Source organism: Manacus candei, unplaced genomic scaffold, assembly GCF_025592945.1.
Source record: "Manacus candei isolate 608988 ecotype Guabito, Panama unplaced genomic scaffold, ASM2559294v1 h1tg000076l, whole genome shotgun sequence".
Classification (NCBI taxonomy): domain Eukaryota; kingdom Metazoa; phylum Chordata; class Aves; order Passeriformes; family Pipridae; genus Manacus; species Manacus candei.
Window position 1 is genome coordinate 4,578,280 of NW_026138124.1, and position 23,701 is coordinate 4,601,980.

The 23,701-nt window shown below is 50.5% G+C and overlaps 4 protein-coding genes across 6 annotated transcripts in view; 2 read left to right on the forward strand and 2 right to left on the reverse strand.

Annotated features, from left to right (window-relative positions):
- The first annotated feature begins 340 nt into the window (after positions 1-340).
- Positions 341-5,000, forward strand: C1QBP (complement C1q binding protein). Its single transcript, XM_051809328.1, has 6 exons — positions 341-593; positions 1,213-1,363; positions 1,793-1,880; positions 2,467-2,562; positions 3,391-3,513; positions 4,582-5,000. The coding sequence occupies exons 1-6, from the start codon at positions 356-358 to the stop codon at positions 4,729-4,731; spliced, it is 846 nt and encodes a 281-aa protein (XP_051665288.1). The 5' UTR covers positions 341-355; the 3' UTR covers positions 4,732-5,000.
- A 187-nt stretch (positions 5,001-5,187) lies between these two features.
- RPAIN (RPA interacting protein) lies at positions 5,188-8,559 on the reverse strand. Its single transcript, XM_051809343.1, has 7 exons — positions 8,455-8,559; positions 7,735-7,917; positions 7,159-7,222; positions 6,605-6,719; positions 6,400-6,463; positions 6,160-6,294; positions 5,188-5,401 (listed from the first exon to the last, which is right to left on the reverse strand). The coding sequence occupies exons 1-7, from the start codon at positions 8,530-8,532 to the stop codon at positions 5,372-5,374; spliced, it is 669 nt and encodes a 222-aa protein (XP_051665303.1). The 5' UTR covers positions 8,533-8,559; the 3' UTR covers positions 5,188-5,371.
- Positions 8,560-8,684: 125 nt separating this feature from the next.
- On the forward strand, positions 8,685-18,167 carry NUP88 (nucleoporin 88). The gene is made up of 17 exons (XM_051809293.1): positions 8,685-8,936; positions 9,560-9,729; positions 10,335-10,460; positions 10,650-10,736; positions 11,209-11,385; positions 12,359-12,542; positions 12,997-13,147; positions 13,812-13,910; positions 14,028-14,118; positions 14,455-14,556; positions 15,252-15,410; positions 15,857-15,982; positions 16,494-16,559; positions 16,659-16,739; positions 17,041-17,167; positions 17,517-17,635; positions 17,967-18,167. The coding sequence occupies exons 1-17, from the start codon at positions 8,700-8,702 to the stop codon at positions 18,028-18,030; spliced, it is 2,166 nt and encodes a 721-aa protein (XP_051665253.1). The 5' UTR covers positions 8,685-8,699; the 3' UTR covers positions 18,031-18,167.
- Positions 18,168-18,411: 244 nt separating this feature from the next.
- The window catches only part of RABEP1 (rabaptin, RAB GTPase binding effector protein 1), a 47,029-nt gene continuing 41,739 nt past the window's right edge, over positions 18,412-23,701 (reverse strand). For all 3 annotated transcript variants that reach the window (XM_051809291.1, XM_051809292.1, XM_051809290.1), the window contains exon 18: positions 18,412-22,275. In XM_051809291.1, the coding sequence (XP_051665251.1) occupies positions 22,174-22,275 (102 nt within the window). In that variant the 3' untranslated portion in view covers positions 18,412-22,173. The remainder of the gene's footprint in view (positions 22,276-23,701) is intronic.

Sequence of the window (23,701 nt, forward strand, 5' to 3'; positions counted from 1 at the left end):
CTTTGCTGTGGCGGGACAATCCTGATGGGGTGTGGTGGTGTCACACATATACATATATATAAATATACATACACACATATATACATAAATATAAAAAACAGAGAGTAGGATCATGTCTAGGATGAAGCTTATGCATGTTTCCTACATCCCTGAAGCTCCCTTTGCGTTCTCTCCGTGCTGTCCCAGCCCCTTCCATTGGAAAGCTATCCCGGGAACGCCCTGCCCTGGTGACGCTCTCCTTCCTGCCGGGGCCGGGACTCGAACCCGCGGCGCGGGAGCCGCGCGGGGCCCGCCGGGGCCGGAAGGCCGGGGCGGTTCCGGGGCGCGGCGTCCTCTCAGCGCCGAGTCCCGCACGATGCTCCTCGCCCGCTCCCTGCGCGCCGTGTCCGCGCTGCGCCCGCCGCTGCCCGCGCCCCTCCGCGGGCTCTGGGCCGCTCCTCCCCGCGCCCTCCCGCCCGCGCCCTCGGCCGCGCCCGGCCCGGCGCGCTCGCTGTGGCAGCTGGGCGGCGGCGCGGGGCGCACGGCGCTGCTGCGCCCGCGGCGGGGCTCGGCCGGCCGCGTGTCCTGCGGCTGCGGGGGGCTGCACACCGAGGGTGAGCGGGGCGGGAGGGGACGGAGCTGCTGCCCTTGGGAGGGCGCGGGGCGGACACGTGCGCACCCCCTCGCCCCCCCCCGCAACATCCCAGGCAGCACGTGGGGCCGGGGGGGCTTTGCCCACCCCTTCCTCTTTCCCTACCGCCCCTTCCCCTAACCCCATTCCCTCTTTCCCTAACTCTCATTTTCCCTAACCCCCCCCCTTTCCCCTGACCCCTCTTTACCTTGACCCCTTCTTTCCTTACTCCCACCTTTGCCTTCCCCCCATTCTCTACCCTCTCCTTCCCTAGCCTCCCCTTTCTCTAACCACACCTCTTTTCCCTAAGTTTCTTTTTCCCAACCCCCCCTTTCGCTAAGCCCCCCTTTTCCCTAACCTCCCCCTTTCCCTAACTCCCCTCTTTCCTTAACCCCCACCTTTTCCTCAACCCCCTTTCCTTAACCCCAGCCTTTTATTAATCTCCCCTTTCCCTAGCTCCCCTTTTTCCCTTAACCCCCCCTCCCCTTTTTAACCCCCCTTGCCCTAACCCCCCTTACCCTCCCTTTCCCTAACCCTCCTTTCCCAACTCCTCCTTTCCCAAATCCCCCCCTTTCCCTAACGCCCTTTTCTTTCCCTGCCAGGAGACAAAGCCTTCGCCCAGTTCCTGACGGATGAGATCAAGGAGGAGAAGAAGATCCAGAAGCACAAGTCCCTGCCCAAGGTCTCCGGGGGTTGGGAGCTGGAGGTCCATGGCACGGAGGCCAGGCTGGTGCGGAAGATCGCCGGGGAAAAGTGAGTGGGATTTGGGAATGGCCCATTCCCTGTGCCTGGGGGCAGGTGGATCACAGTGACCAGGGTTCTCCATGGGCTCCTGCCCCGCAGTGGATGGTGCAGAGGCCCTTCATTTTACAGCTTTGGGCCAAAGGCACTTCTTTTCCCCACCAGTTTGTTACTGTATTTTGTGTTACAACGTTTCAACAGGGTCTTCCCTGTGAAATAACAGAAATATTCCCTGTGAAATAACAGAAATAACAGAAAAATAACAGTTCAGTGAAACTTGGAAAAGGTTTTTGAGAGCACTTGGTGGGGGCAGCTTCTCTCCCAGGTGTGTCCTTACCTGCGTTTGTTCACGCTGTGTGAATTCTGAGCAAAAGCTTCAAGTGCCCGCTCTGATGGGTGGGGTTTTTTGTTCAAACGAGGTGTTTCTGTTTCTTTCTGAAGGATAACGGTTACATTCAACATCAATAACAGCATTCCACCCTCTGCTGAAGACGACACACAAGAAGGGCAGAAACCTGATGAGCAGGAGGTAACTTAACCTTGATGTGCACTTCAGTGAAGGGGACAGAGGAGAGTTGGAACCTTTCCCTCAAGTGTTGAGGCTTTTTGCCCCCCTCACTTGATGTTTGGGAGCATTAAGCCACAAAATGCAGGTTTTTCAGTCCTGCCTGTCACTTGGCTGTGACCTTCCTCTCTGCTGCAGAAAGTCAGAGCAGGGTGAGAAGGCTCTACAGGGAGAGATTTAAGATGCTCTGAGACCTTCTAGCACCTTCCAGTGCCTAAAGGGGCTACAGGGGAGCTGGAGGAGGACTTTGGACATGGGCATGGAGCAACAGGATAAAGGCTTTTCACTGACAAAGGGCAGGGTTAGGTGGGATATTGGGAAGAAATTCTTCCCTGTGAGGGTGGTGAGGCCCTGGCACAGGTTGCCCAGAGAAGCTGTGGCTGCCCCATCCCTGGAAGTGTTCCAGGCCAGATGGATGGGGCTTGGAGCAACCTGGGCTAGTGGAAGGTGTCAGGGAATAATCTCTGCTGGATGTGCTGTGTGGTTGTGCTGTGATTGCATCAGCTCCTCTTCAGATTCCAGTGCTGATGCAACTGTTCTCTTTTTTTAGCCTGAACTTACATCAACTCCAAACTTTGTTGTGGAAGTAATAAAGGATGACACAAAGCAGACCCTTGTTCTGGACTGCCATTACCCTGAGGACGAGGTTGGTATCACTGTGTGTCACCTCTGGGCTGGGACTTGCTCACATTTCCTGCCTGACTGTGGTGTAGCTGTGCCCCTGTTGGGGTCTAACTGGTCTTTGTAGTCTCTTGCTTTTCTGAATCTGCACAATAATGCACTCTCCTCTTATCTCTGTGGGTTTTTTAATCACAAAAAAAAAGCTTTATGTTTGCAAGACCACTGTTTGGAGAGGAGATGTTCCATGGCATTCCTCACATCCTGCCCTGGTGTTTCTGATCAGCTGCTTGTTGGGCTGTTTATTGAACTACATTAGAGCAGAGAGGCAGGGCTGAAATCATGGCAGCTTGGGAGGGGTGAGCAGGAATGGCCAAGCCAAGAGATTTAATACACTGTGCCAGTAACTTGCCAATCAGTGTTGTAAGATGTCACAAGGAGAAGAAGGGATTAAAAAGAAAGGTGGGAAGAAAATAGAACAGAGAGCTTTTGTTCACACTGAACTTTGTGGTTTGCTTTGTAAATGTTAATGGGTATTTCTGCAGCCAGTCCTGGCTGACAAAGGTGAGACAGATGTGGGAAGACAGATTTAGAACCACAGAGGTTTTTATTTGTTTGTAAAATTCAGGCTGTTGATTTACACCAGGTTGCTTCTGGCAGCAGGAGCTCAAGGGATTCCCTGTGTTCTCCTGCATGTCTGTGCTTGTCCTCACAGGCACGTGTGGAGAGGGGAGAGGCACAGCTTGTCTGGCCCTGGGGGTTTTCCTGCGGTATTCCCAGCCTCGGGATGAGGTTGGCTGAGCATGCCCAGTCATTGGAGCTAGTTGTGTGTCTCACATCTCTCCTCCTGTTCCAGATTGGCCATGAAGGAGAGGAGGAAAGCGATATTTTCACCATTCGGGAGGTCAGTTTTCAGCCCACTGGAGAGTCCGACTGGAAGGACACCAACTACACCCTCAACACGGATTCCCTGGACTGGGTAGGTGCTGCTGGCAGGCTCCAGAGGGAACTCTGTCCCTTGGCTCCCGAGCTGGGAATGAAAGGGGATGTCTGAGAGAAGGATTTCCCTGTTCTGCCCAGCTTCCCGTGGGGTGGTGCTGCTGCAGGCTGGGGGTTGTTACCTGGTCCCATTTTACCTGGTCCCATTTACCACCCATGCAGCGCTGGTGACATTCCAGACACAGACACTGGATTTCCTTCTGCTCCAGGCTTTCTAGGCTGATTTCACACTGGAGATGCTTTCACACTGGCTCAGCATCTTCTGATCCTTGTGTTTAACTTATATTTGTTTAACAATGTAGCTTATCAGATACCATCTGTAGATAAAGGCATCTGTGGGGGGGATCTGATAAGCTACATTGTGCCCTGGTTTTCCAGGTGTGTTGTTACAGTTGTAACACTAAAAATTTAATATCCCCAAGAATCTGGCATCTGCTTATGTTCTGGATGCCAGGCTTTCAGAAGCTTAAATTGTTAGTTTGTGGCTGTCTGTCATACAGTTTAAACTTTATTCCTGGAGTGTATCCCTCCAGGAAGCACTTGTGTTAAAACTGGTTAGTGTGCTCTGGAACATCCCACACTGCTTTTTCTTTTCCCCTCTCTGGCAGAAAATGAATCAAAAGCGTGTATGGAACAGAAAGAAATAAAAGTTCATGACTGTAAAGGGCTTAGGTGTTTCAAACAAACATTTACATGAGATACCACCTTTCCACAGTGTAAAGCAGTTCACCCCCAAGGCCGTGGCTGTGTGTGGAGGGACAGGCAGAGCTTGGCCTCTGTAAGCCTTGACAGACTCACCTGATGGCTCCCAAAGTCTGTGGATCAGCTTGTTTGTAATGTTGTGTTTGGGTTTATATGACCTGTTCCATGGCACCTTCCCTCCAAATGTTCCACTCAAGGCCAGCCTGGGCAAGAAGGGAATACTTTCCTGTGGGAGCTGCCCCTGATCTTCCTGGGAGGAAGAAGTTCCAGCTGCCAGGGGACATTTTAAAAGCAACCCCTAGCCAGGTCCACTCTGTTAAGGAAGTTTCCTGTTCCTTGCTTCCAGGCTCTCTATGATCACTTGATGGATTTCCTGGCTGACAGAGGAGTGGACAACACATTTGCTGACGAGTTAATAGAGCTCAGCACTGCACTGGAGCACCAGGAGTACATTAAATTCCTTGAAGACCTCAAAAGCTTTGTCAAATGCCAGTAGGGTAGGCTAGGAAACTTATCTTCAAGTGTGGGTATTCCACAGTGCTGCTTCATCCAGCAATGCCCAAATGTATCTTCACAGTGGATACAGAGAGTAAGTTGGAATTTGGAGAATGGGAGAATGAGGATTCTCACTTGTATTTGGGGATTTGTATTTATGTTGCAGCCCAGATCAAGTTCACTGACGTCACAGTCTGGAATTGCCTTGCCCTGCGTGGTGGGTTTTGTACAATTAAGAATGAATGTGAAGAATAAAAACTGTTCAACATATCACTGAAAAGGGTGGTTTCTCTTCTTCCTGCCATGAAAGTGATGCCAGTGTTTGTCAGCTGCAGACTTCCACTCTGAACTGGTGCTTTCAGTTGTTGCCTCAAGTTTATTTAAGTTTAAACAGCTGAAGTCCAAGATGAGCTGTGAGATCACTGGTGCAGAGTTAAAGACAACACAAAGGCCAAAATAAACTAAATATATTTATTTCAAAATAAATGTGCCATTAAAAGTGCAGGTCAAGGCAATACTACTGCCTTTAAAAGTGTCTCTCTGACACAGCAGGTACGAGTATATACACAATAATCCTTAGCAGCTCTGTGTGGATTTTAGTACTGAAGTCCCTCCAGAAGTAAAGCAGCAGCTGAATCAACTCAGAGGAGAATTGTCCAGGAGTCACAGACCTTTACAAAAGGTAAGTTGAACAGAGAAGTTATGTTAATGTGTAAACTTCAAAAGTATCTGAGCAGGAAAAACTATTCAAAACTATTGATTAGGAAAAAAATTCACAACGGGGCTGTCAAGCAGTGGCAGAGGCTGCCCAGGGCTGACCCCTGGAGGGAGTTAACAGACATGGATGTGGCACTTGGGACACGGGTTAGTGGTGGCCTTGGCAGTGCTGGGGGAACGGCTGGACTTGAGCTAAGGGGTCTTTTTCCAACTTAAACAATCCCATGATTCTATTTAAATGCTCTGTTCCTTTCACTGTCCTCACACTGGTTTTCCATACACAGCAAAGCACGTGCCAGCTCTGGCTTGAGCCAAAAGGGCTGGTGTGTGTTCTCTAAAGGCTCTGGATGAACTTTTTGAGGAGGCTTAAACTGCAGTAATTCTTAAAATTTGTTTCTTCATGAACCACTTATCTGAACAGATGCTCCACACAAGACTTGCAGGTTGTTGGCTAAGGTGTGACAAAGGTAAGGCACTAAGTTTTGACAGTTTGAAAGACTCCCTAATCCAGCAGTTAAGGTGTGTACTTTGGCTCTTCTTTCTCTGCTTTTTTACCAGTACTGGTGGTCAAAGGTAAAGCCATTTCCAAGGAATTTTGTGAAAAAACAACCCCATAAACCCCTGGGATCAATGGACTTGTGGTTTCTGCCCCTGTAATTGAGAAGTGGATCCAAGCAGAGATCCTCTCCAGGAACCTGACACTGGGACTCACCGGACAGCTCATGAGAAGACTGGTTTCCTCCTCCATGCCACTGGTCACTGTGAACTCTGGGCTGTGGAAGCACCTCTGACTGTGCTCTGTCACAGTGCTTTCCAGGAGTGACCGAAGCTTCCCTTCTGTCATGTCCTGAGAATAATGGGTTAAAAGTCATCTGAAGTTGCTCTGTCACATAAACTGCCTCTTAAAGCAGCAGCAGAGGTGCCACATGTAACATGTCACAGCTCAGCCTACCTGTGTGCTGATGTACAATCCACACTGGCAACAAACCATGTGAGTCTTCACAGTCAGGTTATTCCTGGAAAGAGCAAAAACCCTGTTAGATTTAGGAGATCACTGCTCTGGTGTTTTTATCTTGTTAAAATGAACAGCAGCCTCTCTTCTCTCCACTCTCTTAGGGGAGTGGAGGATCTCCTTCCAATGCCAAGGGCTTTCTTACTTCCTGCACACAGGGCAGATGATCCTGTCAGTGGCATCCAGGCCCTCCAGCATGGCATTGAGACACTCCTCATCAAACCTCAGGCTCCGCTCGTACTCCTCGATCACCAACTGCTCTGCAACAGCACAGCAAAACACCCTCAGGGACTGCTGGGCACACAGAGCCTGGGGGAGATAAGAGTTTCTAGGAACTTTTATCCCTTTGGATCAGATTTCTACACTTGCTGAAATAATTCCTGCTAGTCCAGTTTTTCCTATGGCTTGGCTGGTCTCACGTGGGTCTCCCCCTGAATTGATTTATACAGCTCCCAGACACCTCAGTCCTGCTTCTCTGGCCTCTCTCACAGACCCTAAAATGTCATTTAAACCCTTAAAAGGGTCTCAATACCTCAAAGCCTCAACAGAGAAGTTACCAAGAATTTCCAAGGAGGCTCTTCCCCTGTGTCATGAGGTCTGCAAGAACCAAGGAGTGCAGCCTCAGCTATTCTGCATTACTAGGAAGTCTCCCAAATATTACACATCAAATAGGAACCAGAAAACTTGTAGAGCCCTTACCTTGCAAGATCAATTCTTGCTGGATCTCCTCCAGCACTGCCAGCTCATCGGGGTCCTCGGGCATCTGAAAGTGAATCAGTCAGTGATTCTCCCATTCCAACCACTCTTACAACTTCCAGCACCTGACTGAGCTGTCACTGCAGCATAAATTCAGTCTGTCTGTATCCCTGTCTTGGCAAACCCATGTGCTGTGGAAAGCAATCCATAGTGTAATCACCTGTGCAAACCCAGCCAGAACAGATCCGAGCACAGCCTGTCCAAGAACCTGCTTTTTATGTCGCTTAAGTTTCGTTCCCATTCTCAGGAGAGGGAAGTGACACAGCACAGATGAGGAACCCACCCTTTTGCTGTGATTCGCAGGCTGTTTGTGAAGGAAATAAGGAATTCCCCACTCATGGGCCCAGAGGCACTTTCACAACTCAACACTCTGCACTAGTTGTGGAACCAGGAAACCCTGAAGCTCTGAGTTTGTCAACTCCATCGAGAGACTGAATGCAGAACCGCAGAGTATTTGGTACTCCTGTCTCACACAGGCCGTGTGTTGGTGCTGCAGACCCAGCGGGAGCCCTCACTGACCTGCTCCAGCGGCTCCTGTCCCCGCGGGCCGGGCAGGCTGTCCCGCAGCTCCCGCCACTCCTGCTCCATCACCTCCTGCACCAGCAGCGCGCCCAGGGCCGGCCCGGGGCGGGCCCCATCCCCGGCCCGGCGGTACCGCTCCAGCAGCTTGGCCCGGCTGCTCCTCAGCCGCTCCAGGCAGCGCTGGGAGGACAGGGGAGAGAGCGGGGGGATCGTCAGAGCCGGGGGCGGGACACGGCGGGGTCCCAGGGGGCTGCACGGGAGAGGGGTGGCAGCTCCCCCAGGGGTGGGCGGCAGAGCTGGGCACTCACAAAGGGAGTTCGGGACAGGGCTGGGATGGGATTTGGGATGGGGTCCGGCTCACCCGACCCGGCGGGTCCCGGGGGGAGCCGAACCGGGGCCAAAGGAGCGGGCAGACCCTGTACCCCTCAAACCCGATCCCGTCCCGTCCTATGCCCCCCTTCACCCAGCGGTGCGTCGCCCCCCGTCCACAAACCCCTACCCGGCGATAGGTCCCCAAACCCCTCCCCTCACCCGGCGGTAGATCCCCCCCATTCCCTCCCTTCACCCGTCGGTAGGTCCTCAGTCCCATTCCCCTCACCCAGCGGTAGGTCCCGCTCCCCTCACTGTGTGGTAGCTCCCCCCGATCCCCTCACCCTGTGGTAGTTCCCGCTCCCCTCACCCCGCGGTAGTTCCCGTTCCCGTTCCCGCTCCCCTCACCGTGCGGTAGGTCTCCCTCCAGGGCGGCCCGCCGGGGCTCTTGTACCGCGCTCGGTGCCGCTGCAGCGGCGCCTCCATCGCGGCGAGCCCTCCGCGCGCGGGGCACGCCGGGAAACGTAGTCCGCGAGGGGCGAGGAGGCCGCCTCGCCGATTGGCCGCGCAGTGTGGTGACGTCACGGAGAGCGACCGCGGCCGGCGCGGCGATTGGCCGCGCGGGGCGGTGACGTCACGGCGCGGCGGGGGCAATGGCGGCGGAGTGCGGCCCGGCCGAGCAGTGGCGCGCGGCGCTCCCGCAGCACGCGGTGTTCGGCCGCCTCCGCGAGCGCGCGCCCGCCGGCGCCCCCCGCCCGCCGCGGCCCCGCGACCTCCTGTGCGGGCTCGGCGGGGACCTGCTGCTCTGGGACGGGCCCGCCGCCGCCCTGCACGCCATCGGCCTGCGCCGCCTCGGCGGGCCCGACCCTGCCGCGCTCGGCCGGTACCAGGTGCGGAACGGCGCTGGGGGTTGGGGAGGGGCGTGTGAAGGGAGAGAGGGGTGGGAGGGCGTAAGGGGAGGAGGAGAGGGGGGGGTCGTGTGAGGGGATAGGAGGGTGTTGGGGGCCGTTGTGAGGGAAGAGGTGGCTCTCTGTGTGTGTGGAGCTGTGTGGGAAGGGCAGGTGTGAGGGGATGGAGTGTGGGGGGGTTGTGAGGAGAGCGGGGGCTGTGGAAGGTGGTCTGTGTGGAAGGGCGGTCTGTGAGGGGAGAGGCGGGGTGTGAAGGCTGTGGAGTGGGGATGAGGGGATTGGGAGGGGACGGGGGGGTATGGGGAGGGAGGCGAGGGTGAGGGGGTGTGTGGGGTGTGAGGGGATGGGGAGGCCGTGTCAGGGAGTGAGGGGATGGGGGTCCATGTCCATTGCAGGGCTGAGGGGGACCGGCCCCTGAGGGCCCCCGGCCGGTTCATCACCCCCCGGCCCACCCTCGGTGGGTCTGCCCTCAGCGACCCCGCGGCCGTGGAGCCGGGCTGTGCCTCGTTCCGTGCCGTGGAGCTCCCCACCCGAAATACAGATGTGCCCTGCTTCTGCAGGCGCTTCGGGTGGCTCGGTGTTAACTGTGACGCTGATGCTTTCAGACCCTCCTGTGCATCAACCCGCCCCTCTTTGAGGTGCACCAGGTGCTGCTGAGCCCGGCCCAGCACCATGTGGCGCTCATCGGCACCAAGGGGCTCATGGTGCTGGAGCTGCCCAAGCGCTGGGGGAAGAATTCCGAGTTTGAAGGTGGGAAATCCATGGTGAACTGTAGGTGGGTGAGACCTCAGGTGGTTAATGACACTCTTGTCCTTGTCCTGCTGCTGTTCATCCACAGCATCCCTTTCTTGGGGTCAGACAGATACAGAAAACACCGGTGGAAGACACTGGTTGTGTCAGGGTTGTAGGGACTCATAAATGAAGTTATTTTGGCTCAGGAGATTGCTGGTTGTCAAGTGACCCAAATAAATGACCTTCTAAACTTGTTGCAGTTGATGAGCAGCAAAGTGCTCCTCTGTAGTATTCTCTAGCCTTTCATAGAATCACAGAATGGTTTGGGTTGGAAGGGACCTTAAAGGCCATCCAGTTCCATCCCAACACCTTCCACTATCCCAGGTTGCTCCAAGTTCTGTCCAACCTGGCCTGGGACACTTCCAGGGATGGGGCAGCCACAGCTTCTCTGGGTGGTGGTAGCCAAAAACACATGTCTGGGTGGAAATAACAAAGAGCTTCAAGTTAAAGCTGACCCTCCAACTTTCAGAACAGCACAGATAAAGACTTCGAAACCTTTTGTGTCTTTAGCTCCTCTTGCCCCCACTTCCCCCGAGAAGTAACTTGTGTGTTTCTGATAACAGTGCACGTTTCTGCTCTGTATTCCAGCACCATTCCTATTGCAGAAAGGTTCTTCACCAGCTCAACATCCCTGACTTTAAAGCATGCAGCCTGGTACCCCTGTGACACCTTGGAGCCCCACATCGTGCTCTTGACTTCAGATAACACTATAAGGTATTTTAAGTGGGTTTGTTGTTGTTTTTTTCTCATATCCTTAATTTGTCGTTACGTATTTGCATCCTGCCGTTCTTACCAGGGTTACCAGTAAAAATTACTTCAGTCTGAGAGCAGCTGGCATTCCCTCAGCAGGGAATGTGCAGCACTGCCAGCAGAATGAACACAGCTGCTGTTTCTTCCCTCCAGGTTTTACAGTCTGAAGGTGCCTCAGACACCCATCAAAATCATCACGCTCTCGGACACCGAGGAGGAGACTCTTACAATCAAAAAAGGGTTGGTGTAGCTTCTTGGACTTTGAAATGCCTTTGCAGAATGGGCTCTCTATTCTCAGTGGTGTTTTTAATGAATAAGTGATAAATCTACCTGAAAATCTGATAGGAATTCTTCAGTGCTAAGACTTCTTCCTTGCATAGTACTTGCACTTTTCTTTCCCCTCTCCTTCCCTCTCCCCTTTTTATTCTCTCCAACTTTTTCTCTCCCCTTTCCATTTTCTTCCTGTCCCTCTCCTCTCTCCCCTCTCCTTCTAAGACAAAGTGACAAACTGTGCAGTCAAGCATTCGCCAGAGTAGCAGTTTGACAAACCCACATTGCCTTTACGATGGGGTTAAGGAGGGCTTTTTGAGTGAGAAGTGCAGAAAACAGATCATCTTTTTATTTCCCCCTTGGCCTAGCTGGAAAGGAGACTCTTGAGGGTGTCTAACAGTGCCATCCCAGAGTGCTGTAGCTGTCCTTCTGCCCCATCCAGGAGAGCCTACACAGCCTCGCTCGGGGAGACGGCCGTGGCCTTCGACTTCGGGCCGCAGGTGCCGGTGCCAAAGCACGTCCTGGGGCAGCGGGGGAGCGAGGAGGTGCTGGGATACCCCCTGTACATCCTCTATGAGAATGGAGAGACCTTCCTCACCTACATCAGCCTGCTGCAGAGGTAGGGGCACACTCACCCTCAGGGTCACGGCATGAGCCACCTCTCAGCTCGGCTGAGGCTCTCTGATGAATGCTACGTTGTGTTTTATTGTACTGCAGCCTGTTCTGTCTCTGTGGCAGTGCTAATGCACTGAAATCCAAAACCAGTGTGTCATCCTTTCTCAACCAGACATTAAGGGTACAGTTTTCACTGCTGAGAGTCCGTTATTTGCCATCAGAGATCTGACACTGCACTGTGAAAACATCAGTGAGGCTAAGGCTGTTAAATGTATTTTAGGGCCATCAGGTCACAGCACAGACGTCCTCAGCTTTGGATGAGGCTCACTGAGCCAAGGATATCTTAGGAAAGAAATATTTGAAGAGTGTAGAGGGTTCACAGGCATGTCCTGGAATAAAAAGTCAAGAAAATTAATCAAGAATATAAACATGATACAAGAAGAAATTACTTCAGAAAATGGAGAAGAAGGTGGAAGGTTCACAGGTTAGACCTGCTGTAGCTGAATATTAAAATGTGTGATACTTGGGTTAGAAACAACACTGTGTGCCTCTGCCTGAGCAGTGGATCAGCACTGAGCAGATCCTGTCTGCAGGCAAAGAAATGGGCTCAGTCCTTCAAAAGTGCTGCTGAGGGAAATACCATGACACCAAATGCTGCCTGTGAAGTGCAAGAAACCAATTAAGTGATAATTAACTTGAGCTTTCCATGAGTACTTTCTGTTCTCCTATGAAAATGTTTCCTCATGAATTTTTTGCACTGTAGCTTTGGTTGCTTTCCAAGCATAAAATGTTATTACTGAGCTCCAGTTTCCTCTCTGAAATCTCCACCAGGGAGGTGCAGGTCAGATTTGTAATCCAGGGAAGTCTGGGTTGCTGCTAGTGGGAATTAGGACTCCAAGCCACGGGGTTGTTTGACAGCCACGGGGAAGTCTCCTTCCACCGTGGTGTTGTGAGCAAACACATCCTGTTTATTGCAGTGCTGGCAGCCTTGGGAAGCTGCTGGGCCCCCTGCCCATGCATCCAGCTGCAGAGGATAACTATGGCTACGATGCCTGTGCTGTCCTGTGCCTGCCCTGTGTCCCAAACATCCTGGTGATCGCCACCGAGTCGGGAATGCTGTATCACTGCGTGGTGCTGGATGGGGAGGAGGACGATGAGCAGGTACCTTGGTTGTTTTCTGGAGGCAGTTTTGTGTCTTTAGTCCAAGTTCCTGGTGCAGGGTGCCTGGAAGTGTGTGCCAAGTGTCAAAGCTGCATTCTTTGGGAAGGAGGTAGTGAGTCTTCCTCCTGTTCCAGCCAGTCCCTGTGGTTCTCTGATGCTTTTATTTTAAAATTTTATTTTAAATTTGTTTTTTGCTTTTATTTTAAATTTCAGTTCTGTGTTCCCTGACAGTAGATCAGTTTTTGATCAAACTTACTGTGAACTAATTTAAAGAAGATCTTCTAAGAAGAAACCCTGGGTTTGAGTTAAATTTTTTTTAAGTGAAAAAGAACTCAAACTACTTTCCCTGACAACTAATACTCTTGCATTGCAACTCTTTCTTGATGCTGTTTATGTCAGTGTTTATTTTCAAATTCAAATGATGTCTCACAAAAGAATTCAATGCTCTTTACAGTCAGAAAAGTCCTGGGACCCAAGATCTGATCTTATTCCTTCCCTGTACGTGTTTGAATGTGTGGAGCTGGAACTGGCACTGAAGCTGGCCACAGGAGATGAAGATGATCCTTTGGAGTCTGACTTCACTTGCCCAATCAAACTGCACCGAGGTAGGGCTGTCATTCAGCTTGTGGCTTTTTCTTGCTTTATTCCAAGCACTTAGGATCCAAATTCTTATTGGTGTCAAACAGAGAGGGGGATTAGAGCCAGGATTTATCTGATGTCCTCAGTAGAGCTGTGGAAGGAGGAAGCCTGGGAGGGGCTTCAGTGTTTGCTCAAGAGCACATTGCCCGTGGTCACGTAGTCCTAAATCCTTTGAACTGTGGGTTATAAAGTAGAAGTTGTTGCATTCTGTGTTGACCTGTGTGTGCATGAGTGTTGTGGGGAGGGTGATCCTGAGGGAAGAACCAGTACCTGCTTATCATCCAGTGTAATTGTGGGGCAGGACAAAGTGTTTGGGTGTTTGTGGACAAGCAGAGCTTGTCACAATACTGCTCTGCTGGCTTCTGCTGAGCTTCCCTTTAAACTCTAGTGCATTGATACAGATGTGGTGTGATAGGCAACTCATCAGGTATTTCAAGTGTAATTTAATTTTACACAGAACTCTAATAATGTGTCTCACACATCCAGCTCAGTTGCTGGTGCAAGTACCAACTTGCAGGATGTCACAGCTGACTGGGCAATAAGCTGATACGTATGTTCAGCAGTGCAGGGGTGAAGGATGAGTTTTTCCCAGTTCAGTGCCTTCTTTTACCTTTGCTGTTTAAATTTCAGATCCCAAATGTCCCTCTAGATACCACTGCACACATGAGGCTGGTGTCCACAGTGTGGGCTTGACATGGATCAATAAACTGCACAAATTCCTTGGTTCAGGTGAGTGAGAGAAGGGAGTAACTGCACTTTGCCAGTGACAGGTTGGGGGATGCAGGCAGTACTGAATTCCTTACCCTGCCAAATGGATCTGATGCATTCTGACATGTCTCTGTGTAGATGAGGAAGACAAAGACAGTTTACAAGAGCTGGGAGCAGAACAGAAGTGCTTTGTTGAACACATTCTTTGTACAAAACCGTTGCCGTGCAGGTAAAAACCAAACCTTTTCTCATTTGCTTTCAAATCAGGGAGTTGCTATGGAAAATATTTATGATTTTTCACCTTTTGCTGCATTCTTGCCATTAAAGTAATAAAGTTAGCTCAGAAGAATTCAAATAATACAAGTAAGCAATTTGTGTGTCAGGATTCTTAATGCAGAGTTAGGGAAGTAGCTTAAATTCCTCTGATACTGTCTGAAAATCACCTGTCAGACCAGCAGAAATTTTCGCTTCCATTTCCCTGGAGCTTTTCCAAGAGTGAATGTGCACAACTTGATGATCAGAGAACTTTGCTGACTGGGTAATCCTTGTGTTTTCTTTCTTTCAGGCAGCCTGCTCCCATCAGAGGATTTTGGATTGTTTCTGACATCCTGGGGCCCACAATGATCTGCATCACCAACACCTATGAGTGTATTACCAGGCCTCTCTTGTAAGTGGTTCTGAATTGAAGTCCATGGCAGCTGCACATGGAAAGGACCTCAGGACATCACTGTTTTTCATTACTCTTTGATTCTTTCTCTTCATGTTTATAATAAGGAATCTGCAAATCAAAACCTCGTTTACAGACAGTGTGTAGAGATTCCTAATGGGCACCAAGGTTATGTTTGCATGGGGTGGGGGGAAGTGGGATTTCAGTATGTGCTTCCAAAGTGCCTTTGTTTGGAGGTGGTGGCAAAGATATAGAGTGGTGTGTGGTGTGGTAAATGTGCATTTGGAGAATTAAATGTACACCTTGAGGGGAGGGCACTGTTTTCAGCTTCTTTAATTTGGAGAGGTACCGTCAGCAGAGCCAGTATTAATGTCAGGTTCTCCTACAGACATTTCTTTTATTTCACTATTTCCACACTGGTGGGCAGTGACCTGGCAGGCTGCTTTGTAAAGCAGCTCACTGCTGTTCCAGCACTTGCTTCCCTTGTTCTGGAACTTCCTTATCCTTGAGTCAAAGCATATTTATGATTCCTGCTCCAAACAGGGAGCTGTGGGGGTGGGAGCTCCACCAACCTGGTCCAGGGCTGGATTTACACAGAAGTTCCCTGGTGGATGAGTTCCTCACTTTCCCAGTTTAACTCTGCCATAGTTGTGTTTCTGGTTTAACTGTGCTCTCCCTGTGCTGTTCTGTGGCAGGAGCACAGTCCATCCTGCATCCCCCCCCCTGCTCTGCACCAGGGAGGACAAGGACCCGGCCGTGTCCCCGCTCCGCATCGTGGCCGAGTCGGAGCATTCCTTTGAGAAGCACATCCAGGGCATCCTGCAGCGCAGCTCTGCCAATCCCCTGCACCTCAAGTGAGCAAAGATGAGTTCCTGGGTCACCTAAAGAGAGAACACTTGGGAACAGTGTGTGTTCATCAGCTCCTGATGGAACAGCACATTGGCTTGGACATGGCAGGGATGGGCTACAGCTCCTGCTGCTTCTGTCCATACAGGAATGGCACCCAGTCCAGTGATGATGGAGCTGGGAGGGGGATCACCTTGCTCCAGTCCCCTGCCCCAAGCAGGGCTGCCCTCAGCTGATGAGGTTGCTCATCACTTGGCCCCTTGGGTTTGGAGTATCCTGGGATACCCTGGGATTTCCTCACACAAGAAAAATTATTTCTAGCAAAGGCATTTAATTGTAATCCCTCACTTCCCTAACCAGATTCCTCAGAGCCTTACCATAAACACTGGAAGTGGCTTAACCTTTCAGAGGAACATGTTAGAGTAAGATTTCAAAAACCTCTCTTATTCTTTAGGTCTGCAGATAAAGATGCTGCCCCTCCCCCTGAGGAATGCCTTCAGCTCCTCAGCAGAGCCACACAGGTGTTCAGGGAGGAATATATCCTGAAACAGGACCTGGCAAAAGAGGAAATCCAGCAAAGGTAATGCAAGACCCTCATAAATATGTGCTGGGCAACATCCCTGTGACACAGAAGCACAAAGTGCTGAGCACTCACCCTCCTCTGAGGGGCTAATCCTTGTGGATGAGTAAATGTGATAAATGCAAGAGTAATACTGGAATACTAGAACTGGACATTGAGTTACCAGGGAAAGCAAGGGTGAGTTGTAACACTTGATCTCTGTAGTGGCTTGTAGGGGAAAGAAAATGAAATACTTCTCTGGCTGTTGTTAGTCTGCCAGTGCAGGGTGGTGGGAAATCTGACCTCAGCACTAACCCTGACAGAGGGAAACTGCCTTGAGTCTCTGCTGCTTCAAATCATAGTTATTTATGCTGTACAGTTAGGACAAAATGGAAGACTTAGTTCTCACCACTGCCCCTTTTTCAGTGTCTGTAGTTCTTCCTACTCCCAGCATTTTCTGTGTGCTGTAAATCCTGATTCATCTCTTCACAGATGGTTTGATTTTTTTTTTTTTTAATGTGTTTATTTTAAGAGTGAAGCTGCTGTGGGGACAGAAAAAGAAACAACTGGAAGATCTGAATTACTGCCGAGAGGAGAGGTGAGTAGAACCTGTCTGCTTTTAGCAAGTCCAGCAGCAGGAATGATGCACCTCAGTGTGTAAATCTGAAGGAAATAAACGTTTCTCACTTGCCTGAAGGAAAAGCCTGCGGGAAATGGCCGAGCGCTTGGCAGACAAGTACGAGGAGGCCAAAGAGAAGCAGGAAGACATCATGAACAGGTGAGTGCACCCAGGGCTCAGCACCCAGCCCTCCCTGGGAAACACAGCTCTGCTGCTGAGGCAGAACAGAGTGGGCAGAGGGTGCTGCACTGGTTTGTTACGAGACTGGACTCTGAAATTCCCTGTGGGGATTTGTCAGTACAGCTGCAGGCCCAGCCTGAGCCAGCCAGCTCACAAGTGCCACATGAGACCAGCTGAAAGGGATTTGGGCAGTGTGATACAGCACCAGGCTGCAGGGGTTTAGGATAACTGGGCTACCAGGGAAGTTAATTCAGCATCATTTCTTGCTTTGTGCATCAAGGATGAAGAAAGTCCTTCGGAGTTTCCACTCTCAGCTTCCTGTTCTATCCGACACTGAAAAAGATATGAAGAAGGAACTGCAGACAATTCATGACCAGCTGCAGCACCTGAGCAATGCCATCAGACAGGTGAGGGGAGGATGGGCCTGGCTGGTGGGTTATTGGCAGCTCCTCACTCAGTGCTGACAGAACAGAGTCCTGCCAACAGAGCAGTTTGTACTTGTGTTAATTACCAGCAGTGTACTAAAGGGACTGTGTCTTGTTGGTAATACAGACAAACCCTCAGAGAGCTCCCCCTTCCTCAGCCTTGGCAGGGACATTTCTTCTCTTTGCAGAAGGAAGAGTGCAAAAGCAGGCAGATTTTAACCCAAAAAGAACCAGTTCATTGCAGTACAACACACCAGTCTGTAACTAACAGGCTTTCACTGTGGCAGGACAGACCAGCACTGACTGGGGCCCTCCTTTCTGTACCTTCCAGGTGAAAATGAAAAAGGAATACCAGCAGAAGCAGATGGAGAAGGGGCGCAGCCCTCGCAAGCCCAGCATCAGCCTCAGTGCCTACCAGAGCAAGTGCATCCAAACTGTCCTCAGAGAGGAGTAAGTTCCACTTGGCTCCTGTGGAATCCAGGCCCCAGCACTGCCAGGAGCAGTTCAGGTGTCTGGGGTGTCACTGGAGCTCTGAGGAGGGGCTGAGGCACCGGCTGGGGCTGGGGCAGATGGGCTGAAGCTCTGAGAGCAGCACTTAAATACATCTGCTTAAAGTGCTGTTTGCCCCTGGATCCTGGGCACTCTGTGTCCAGCCTGGGATTACAAAACTTGCAGCACTGTTCCCATTCCCTCCTTCTACCACCTGGGGTGTTTCCCCTCCTGATTACTTTTGAGCAAAGGTGACCTGCAGCGTTTTAACTTGGATTGTTTTTCCTCGAAGGGGAGAACACATCAGGGAGATGGTGAAGCAGATCAACGACATCAGGAGCCACGTGAACTTCTAACGTGTCATCCTGCACCGAAAGGCTGGAGGAGCTTTACCTGGTATTTCCCCTTGTATATTTACCATTTGTATGTTGAACAATACGCCTTTTGCTTATTATTTTGTAAAGAACTGTGAAATAAAATACTTTTGATAAGACTCCTTATGTGCCATGGTTTTTTTGCTTTCCTCCTGGGAAGGGGATGGTGCAGCAGGTGCTTTATATTCAGTCTGTTGCAGTGTCACACCTACAGCTACCTCAGGAGTGGGGGATTGCTGCTGCCTTCAGAAAGCTCCCTGGGGTTATCCTGGGACAGCCTCCCACCCGTGCTCCAGGAAGGGTGCCCAGGGGAAGGCCTGTGGCAATGAGGCAGAGGAGAAAGACCAGAGCAGTGCACACACACACGTCAGCAGCTTTTTTTAATTTGGAACACTTTCTCCATAGAGGACACACCTTCAATACAGTTAACAAATGGTTACACTGGAATCCTGGAGACAGCAGAATTCTACACCCACGATTGCACAGGACACCAATGGCTTGGCTCACTGGAATGCAGTATTAACTTCCAAACACCGTTTGCCTTGAGCAAAAGATGGCTCTGGAGTCCCTCTTGCCATTGAAAGGCCAATTCAGTATCTGCTGTAGACAGACTCTAGTGGACAATAAATAGTTGTTGTCCCTCCCCCCTTCCCCTTAGAAAAGGCGACAGGTCAAGCTCAGGTTGGAACAGGAGTTACTGCACTGCTGACACAGCAGGGGGGGCCGGGAAGCTGCTGGGGAGGGAGGGCTGGTACACCCGGGGGGAACAGGGTTACCTGACATGCTGCAAGAACACTTTTGTACAGATTAAGACTATACAGGTACAGGAATGCAGACAGACCTTGATCTCGCCCCTGTCACAGCCCACACCACCCACTCACCCCGTGGATTGCAGCTGACCTGGTTACAAAGCACTGCTGGAGTGGGGAGAACCCTCCCCTGACCCCAACCACACTCCAGAACACCCAGACCTGGAAGGAAGAGCATCTCTTTTCTCACATCTATGAGCAGTAACACCATAATCCATCACCCAGTGAGTATCAACACCAAGAGTTTTACTACACTTCATTTACAATTTGCTCTGCACATTTGGCACAGACTGTATTGTTTGGTTTTTAAAGGCCCCTTTAAGTTTATGAAGTTAGAGTTCAGCAGAAGCTCAGAGTTGCTGCTGCTGAAGCTGTGCTGTCCTTCCCAGGGGGGACAGCTGTTTGCAGGGAGCACATCTCCCACCACTGCTGGGAACAGCCAGGCTTCCAATTTCAACACTGAACGGCTTAAAAGGTCTGATCTGAAGTTAAACACCAGCTGGTGAAAAAGCTGAGTCGTGTTCCAAAGCTAAAATGGCCACATGGACTGACCCAGGAGCACAGGTGTGCAGGCTCGGGATGGAACAAGGTGGTGAAAAGGAAAACAACCGTGCAAGAATTCTCTGCCCGTCCTCTCCAAACCAAAAGGAAGTTCCTCCACACACTCAAACTGTGCCTGGTTCACAGGCAGGACACACACACACACACACACACACACCCACACACCACACTCACACCCCAGGCAGGCAGAGCTGCATTTGGCAACAGCTACACTGGTACTGTGGCTACCAAGGAGCCCAAACCACTTGCCCACTCACCTCCTTCCCCCCCAGCTGCAGCCACCAGCTCAGGCTGACACCACCACCCCCGTTAAACAGCCTCTAAAAACACAGCCAAGGAGAAGCCATGCCAGGCCTGGACTACCTGAAACCATCCAGCCCAGGCTGTTCAGGGCAGGGCTGCTGAGCACAGGCCAGTAAGGGGGGCTGGAAGACCAGTAACAGGCCCTGCCCTTGCTCTCTCACACTGGGACAGTCCAGAAACTCAACCAGAAATCCTTCTACTGTGCAAGTCCTCGAGGGGCAGTTCCTCAGGTTGCTCAAGAGGGTACAGGAGGTGGTGTAGTTTTGCCACACAAGAGGCCTCCTTACCCCCACTGCACAGGTGAAGTGCCACCAGCTACAGTAACTAACCCAGTAACCAGTTACACCTTAGTTTTTGGGAAGGGAGGGGGAGAACAGAGGAAAACCTCATTCTGCAGCTCCTACTAAAGGCCTGTATTTTTGTCTCCAAAGTTTACCCAACACCATTGGAAAACTGAATGCAGAACACCTGGTACTGGATTTCTGCATCAGGACCCAGCTGCTGTCACCCTCAGCTCAGCACAGAGAAAGGTTAAAAAAACCATAATCTGGTAATAGCCAAATACTAAAGACCCAAGTCACACTTCAATGTCACTTTAATGTGAAATTAAGTGTCATCTTAAGAGGATGACATCTGTCATCTGTTAGTCTAGTCATTACTAAGGTGGGAAAAATGGCTTTTGGGTGTCAGGATTATGAAGGGGATTAATCACTAGGGTGAATAAAATGCTTTAATTCTTGCAGGGAGTGACAAGGAATTGAGCTTGTATGCTGCTTTTTGGCTGCTTTTAAGGCATTCCTCTTCAAAACCACCACTTCTGACTTTGTGTCAGTAGCAGGATATACACTGCTAAAAATAGGATTTAAGCACTTAAAATATAGTCATGTGCATTGCAGTTTGGAGCATCTTCTGTCACTTTTGAAGGTGACAAAGAAAAGCAGATCTCTGACCAAGGACATAAAGAAAAAACAGTAAGGAATGGAGGAAAGTCTAAGAAGTTTAAGGACAGTGTGATCTGCTCCTTCAGCCTCCTCCTTTCAACTGAGGTTTAAGTAGGGGCCATTCTTAACAACTGGGTTTGCACCACCAGCATCAACACCTGCAACCCCACAGGAAACCATCCAGCTGTGTGAATGGAACTCCAGCAGCTGGAGGAGGGGGAATGGTCACGTTACCCCTGGACATTTATAGAACAAGAAACCCCAACTGATCACCAGAATTCCCTGCCCCTGCTGCCACGGTGCACAGTGTCATTTAAATGTCTGGGTACAGAAACGTGGGACAGCCCCCTCTGAGCAGTGCCCTGACACCAGAGCTCACCCAGGAGCTGCACCAGCACAGTCCTGCAGCTCCTGCACATTCATGCCCTGACTTGGAGTAAAGGAATCCCTGTTAGCAGGAGGCTGACCCAGAACAGCACCTTCCCTTGACCCCTCCTGGCCCTACACCCGGTGTCACCCACCCGAGCAGAGCAGACCTGCATCACCTCATGCCAGTGCTCACACACTGCACAGGACTTTTACCAGCTTTTTGTTTGTTTGGGATTTTTTGTTTGGTTTTGTGGGGGTTTTTTCCCCCCAGAGAAGGGATTCCAGGTACTGCTCAGCTTTAGAGATGAGAAACAACCGGTTGTAGCTCCATATTCTGAATTACATCTGTGAGAAGAGATTACAAAACAGTGCATTTCTTGTGCTTTTCTTTCAGTATCTGAGTTCAACAGAAAAATGGCAAGGAGATAAATTCTCAGTACAGCTTTCATTTTCTTTTGGATTAGCATTTATCTGTCCAGGAGAGACACAGCTCACTCACATCCATGTTTCAGCAGCATTCAGATTCTTCACAGAGCCAATGGTTTTTTTTTTTAAAAAAAAAGAAGTACTGAGTTATGAAATAAGGTCAATATCCAGTGTCCTGCTAATAAATTCATATTTTAATATAAAATATTCATACAGCATACTCTACACCTCATTCTCTCTGCTAGCTGAATACTGTTACTGACTATTCAAACAGAAAAACTTCAACCACTTTGCTCTTCAATGTTTTGGAGGGACAATACGGTTTCCAGCAGCTACTTTGATCACAGTAGTGGGGGAAAGGACAGAGGGAAAGACAGGGGTAAATGTTCCAAAACTCTATATTAGGTTACGAAGTCGGCTGAAAGAGGGAAGTTTTTCAGAATGTAAGGACTGATCCCACTCAGTGGAACACGAAACACTGCACTCATTAGTGTTTCCATTAGAAAGTTCTCCTTCCTACACTGCAACTCACCCTTTGTGCTCTCTCTTCCTGCCCAGTACGAAACCTTTTTTTCCCCTCTCTAGAAACAAAACTTAAGCCATTGCTCCCCTCTGTTGTCTTCTGCTCGTTCGGTTAGAGTTAAATAATAATTAATGTTGCTATAAAGATGAGTTAAAAACCCCCGACGCGGCCTCGGAGCTGCCCCCGCAGGGTGTCATGTTTCAGGGAGCTGGTTAATGTCCGTCAGTTTTGTGTCGTTCAGGATCGCGCGGATTCTCTCCAGGGAATCTGCCTGTCGGATCCGCTCCAGCTGCACCTGCGGGGAACCAGAGGCACCCGAGTGAGCAAAGCTGAGCTCAGAGCCAGAGTGAGCAAAGCTGAGCTCAGAGCCAGAGCCAGAGTGAGCAAAGCTGAGCTCAGAACCAGAGTGAGCAACCCTGAGCTCAGAGCCAGAGTGAGCAAACCTGAGCTCAGAGCCAGAGCCACAGTGAGCAAACCTGAGCTTAGAACCAGAGTGAGCAAACCTGAGCTCAGAGCCAGAGCCAGGCCCTGGGGGAGCAGCAGAGCCACAACGTTGCCCCCGGCTGAGCAGTGCAAGGGGGGAGTTAAGCACGGGCTTAATTTAGGCCTGAGAATGGGGAAGGAAGACTCGAGGCAGTTGTGATTTTACAATTTTACAATAAAACCCCCACTTGCTGGGGGGCTCAAGCAAAGCTTCCCCATCGCTCTTTTGTCACTGACACCGTCCTGGCAAACTGGAGGAGAGGTGTACAAAGTAAAGGAAACTCTCCCAGAAAAGAATGTAAAGGAGGTACAGAGCAGCCTGATGTGTGCCTTGGAGCCTCTCAAGAGCACAGCCAAAATGTTCTTGGAGGAAACATCCCATTTCCAAGCTCACTCCCGTTACTTGCTCTGCTGATAATCCACCTTAAGCTGTTTCTTACATGCCCAGCAAAACTGTGGTGAAATGAATGCCAAGACCACAATTTATTTATTTATCACATCCCAACTTTCACATTCTTTGCATTAAGACCTGGGCTTTCAGTTATAAATTCCCACCTAGCATTTAATTGATTTTTAGCCCCTCCTCTGCACTGCCGATTCCTAATTTGGCCAGTGGACCCCTCACACGAGGGGTACTTGCCCATCTCTCCACTGCCAAGGCCAGGGAAGGGAATAATCCTGCCAATAAACCCCAATCCTCACTCAGTGGCAATCTCACACAGCAGATCCTGTGCCAGGTACAGTGGGGATGGCACAGGCCATTGTTTAAACTGGAACCACAAACTGCTGAGACACTGATGTGCAATCAGTGCTTAGGGCAGAGAGAAAACACAAAATGCAGAGCTACAGCTCTTCCTGAGCTCATCCTGAAGTTGTACTAAACTACCTGCAAGTTCTGAAAGAGTCCACCACACACCTTCAAAGTGGTGGATATGTTTGCCATAAGAACTGCAGTGCTTTGAAATCAATAAATTAAAAAAGAGAGTATGATGACAAACAAGAAGCAACTTCCCAAGCCAGGACAATTCAATAGTCTCCTTTGTCCTACCCACTCCTCCTCCAGACACAGCCAGAACAAGAGAGGACAGATCTCTATTGTCCATCCAGCTAAATTCTGTCTAGTAAACAACCTCCCATATTCTGGTTTTAGTTTTCTAAATAAACCCAAATGCTTGACTCAAAAATCTGTATTTTTCATTCTGAGCAGCCTGGCCAAGGACTCCGAGGAGATGGGGCTG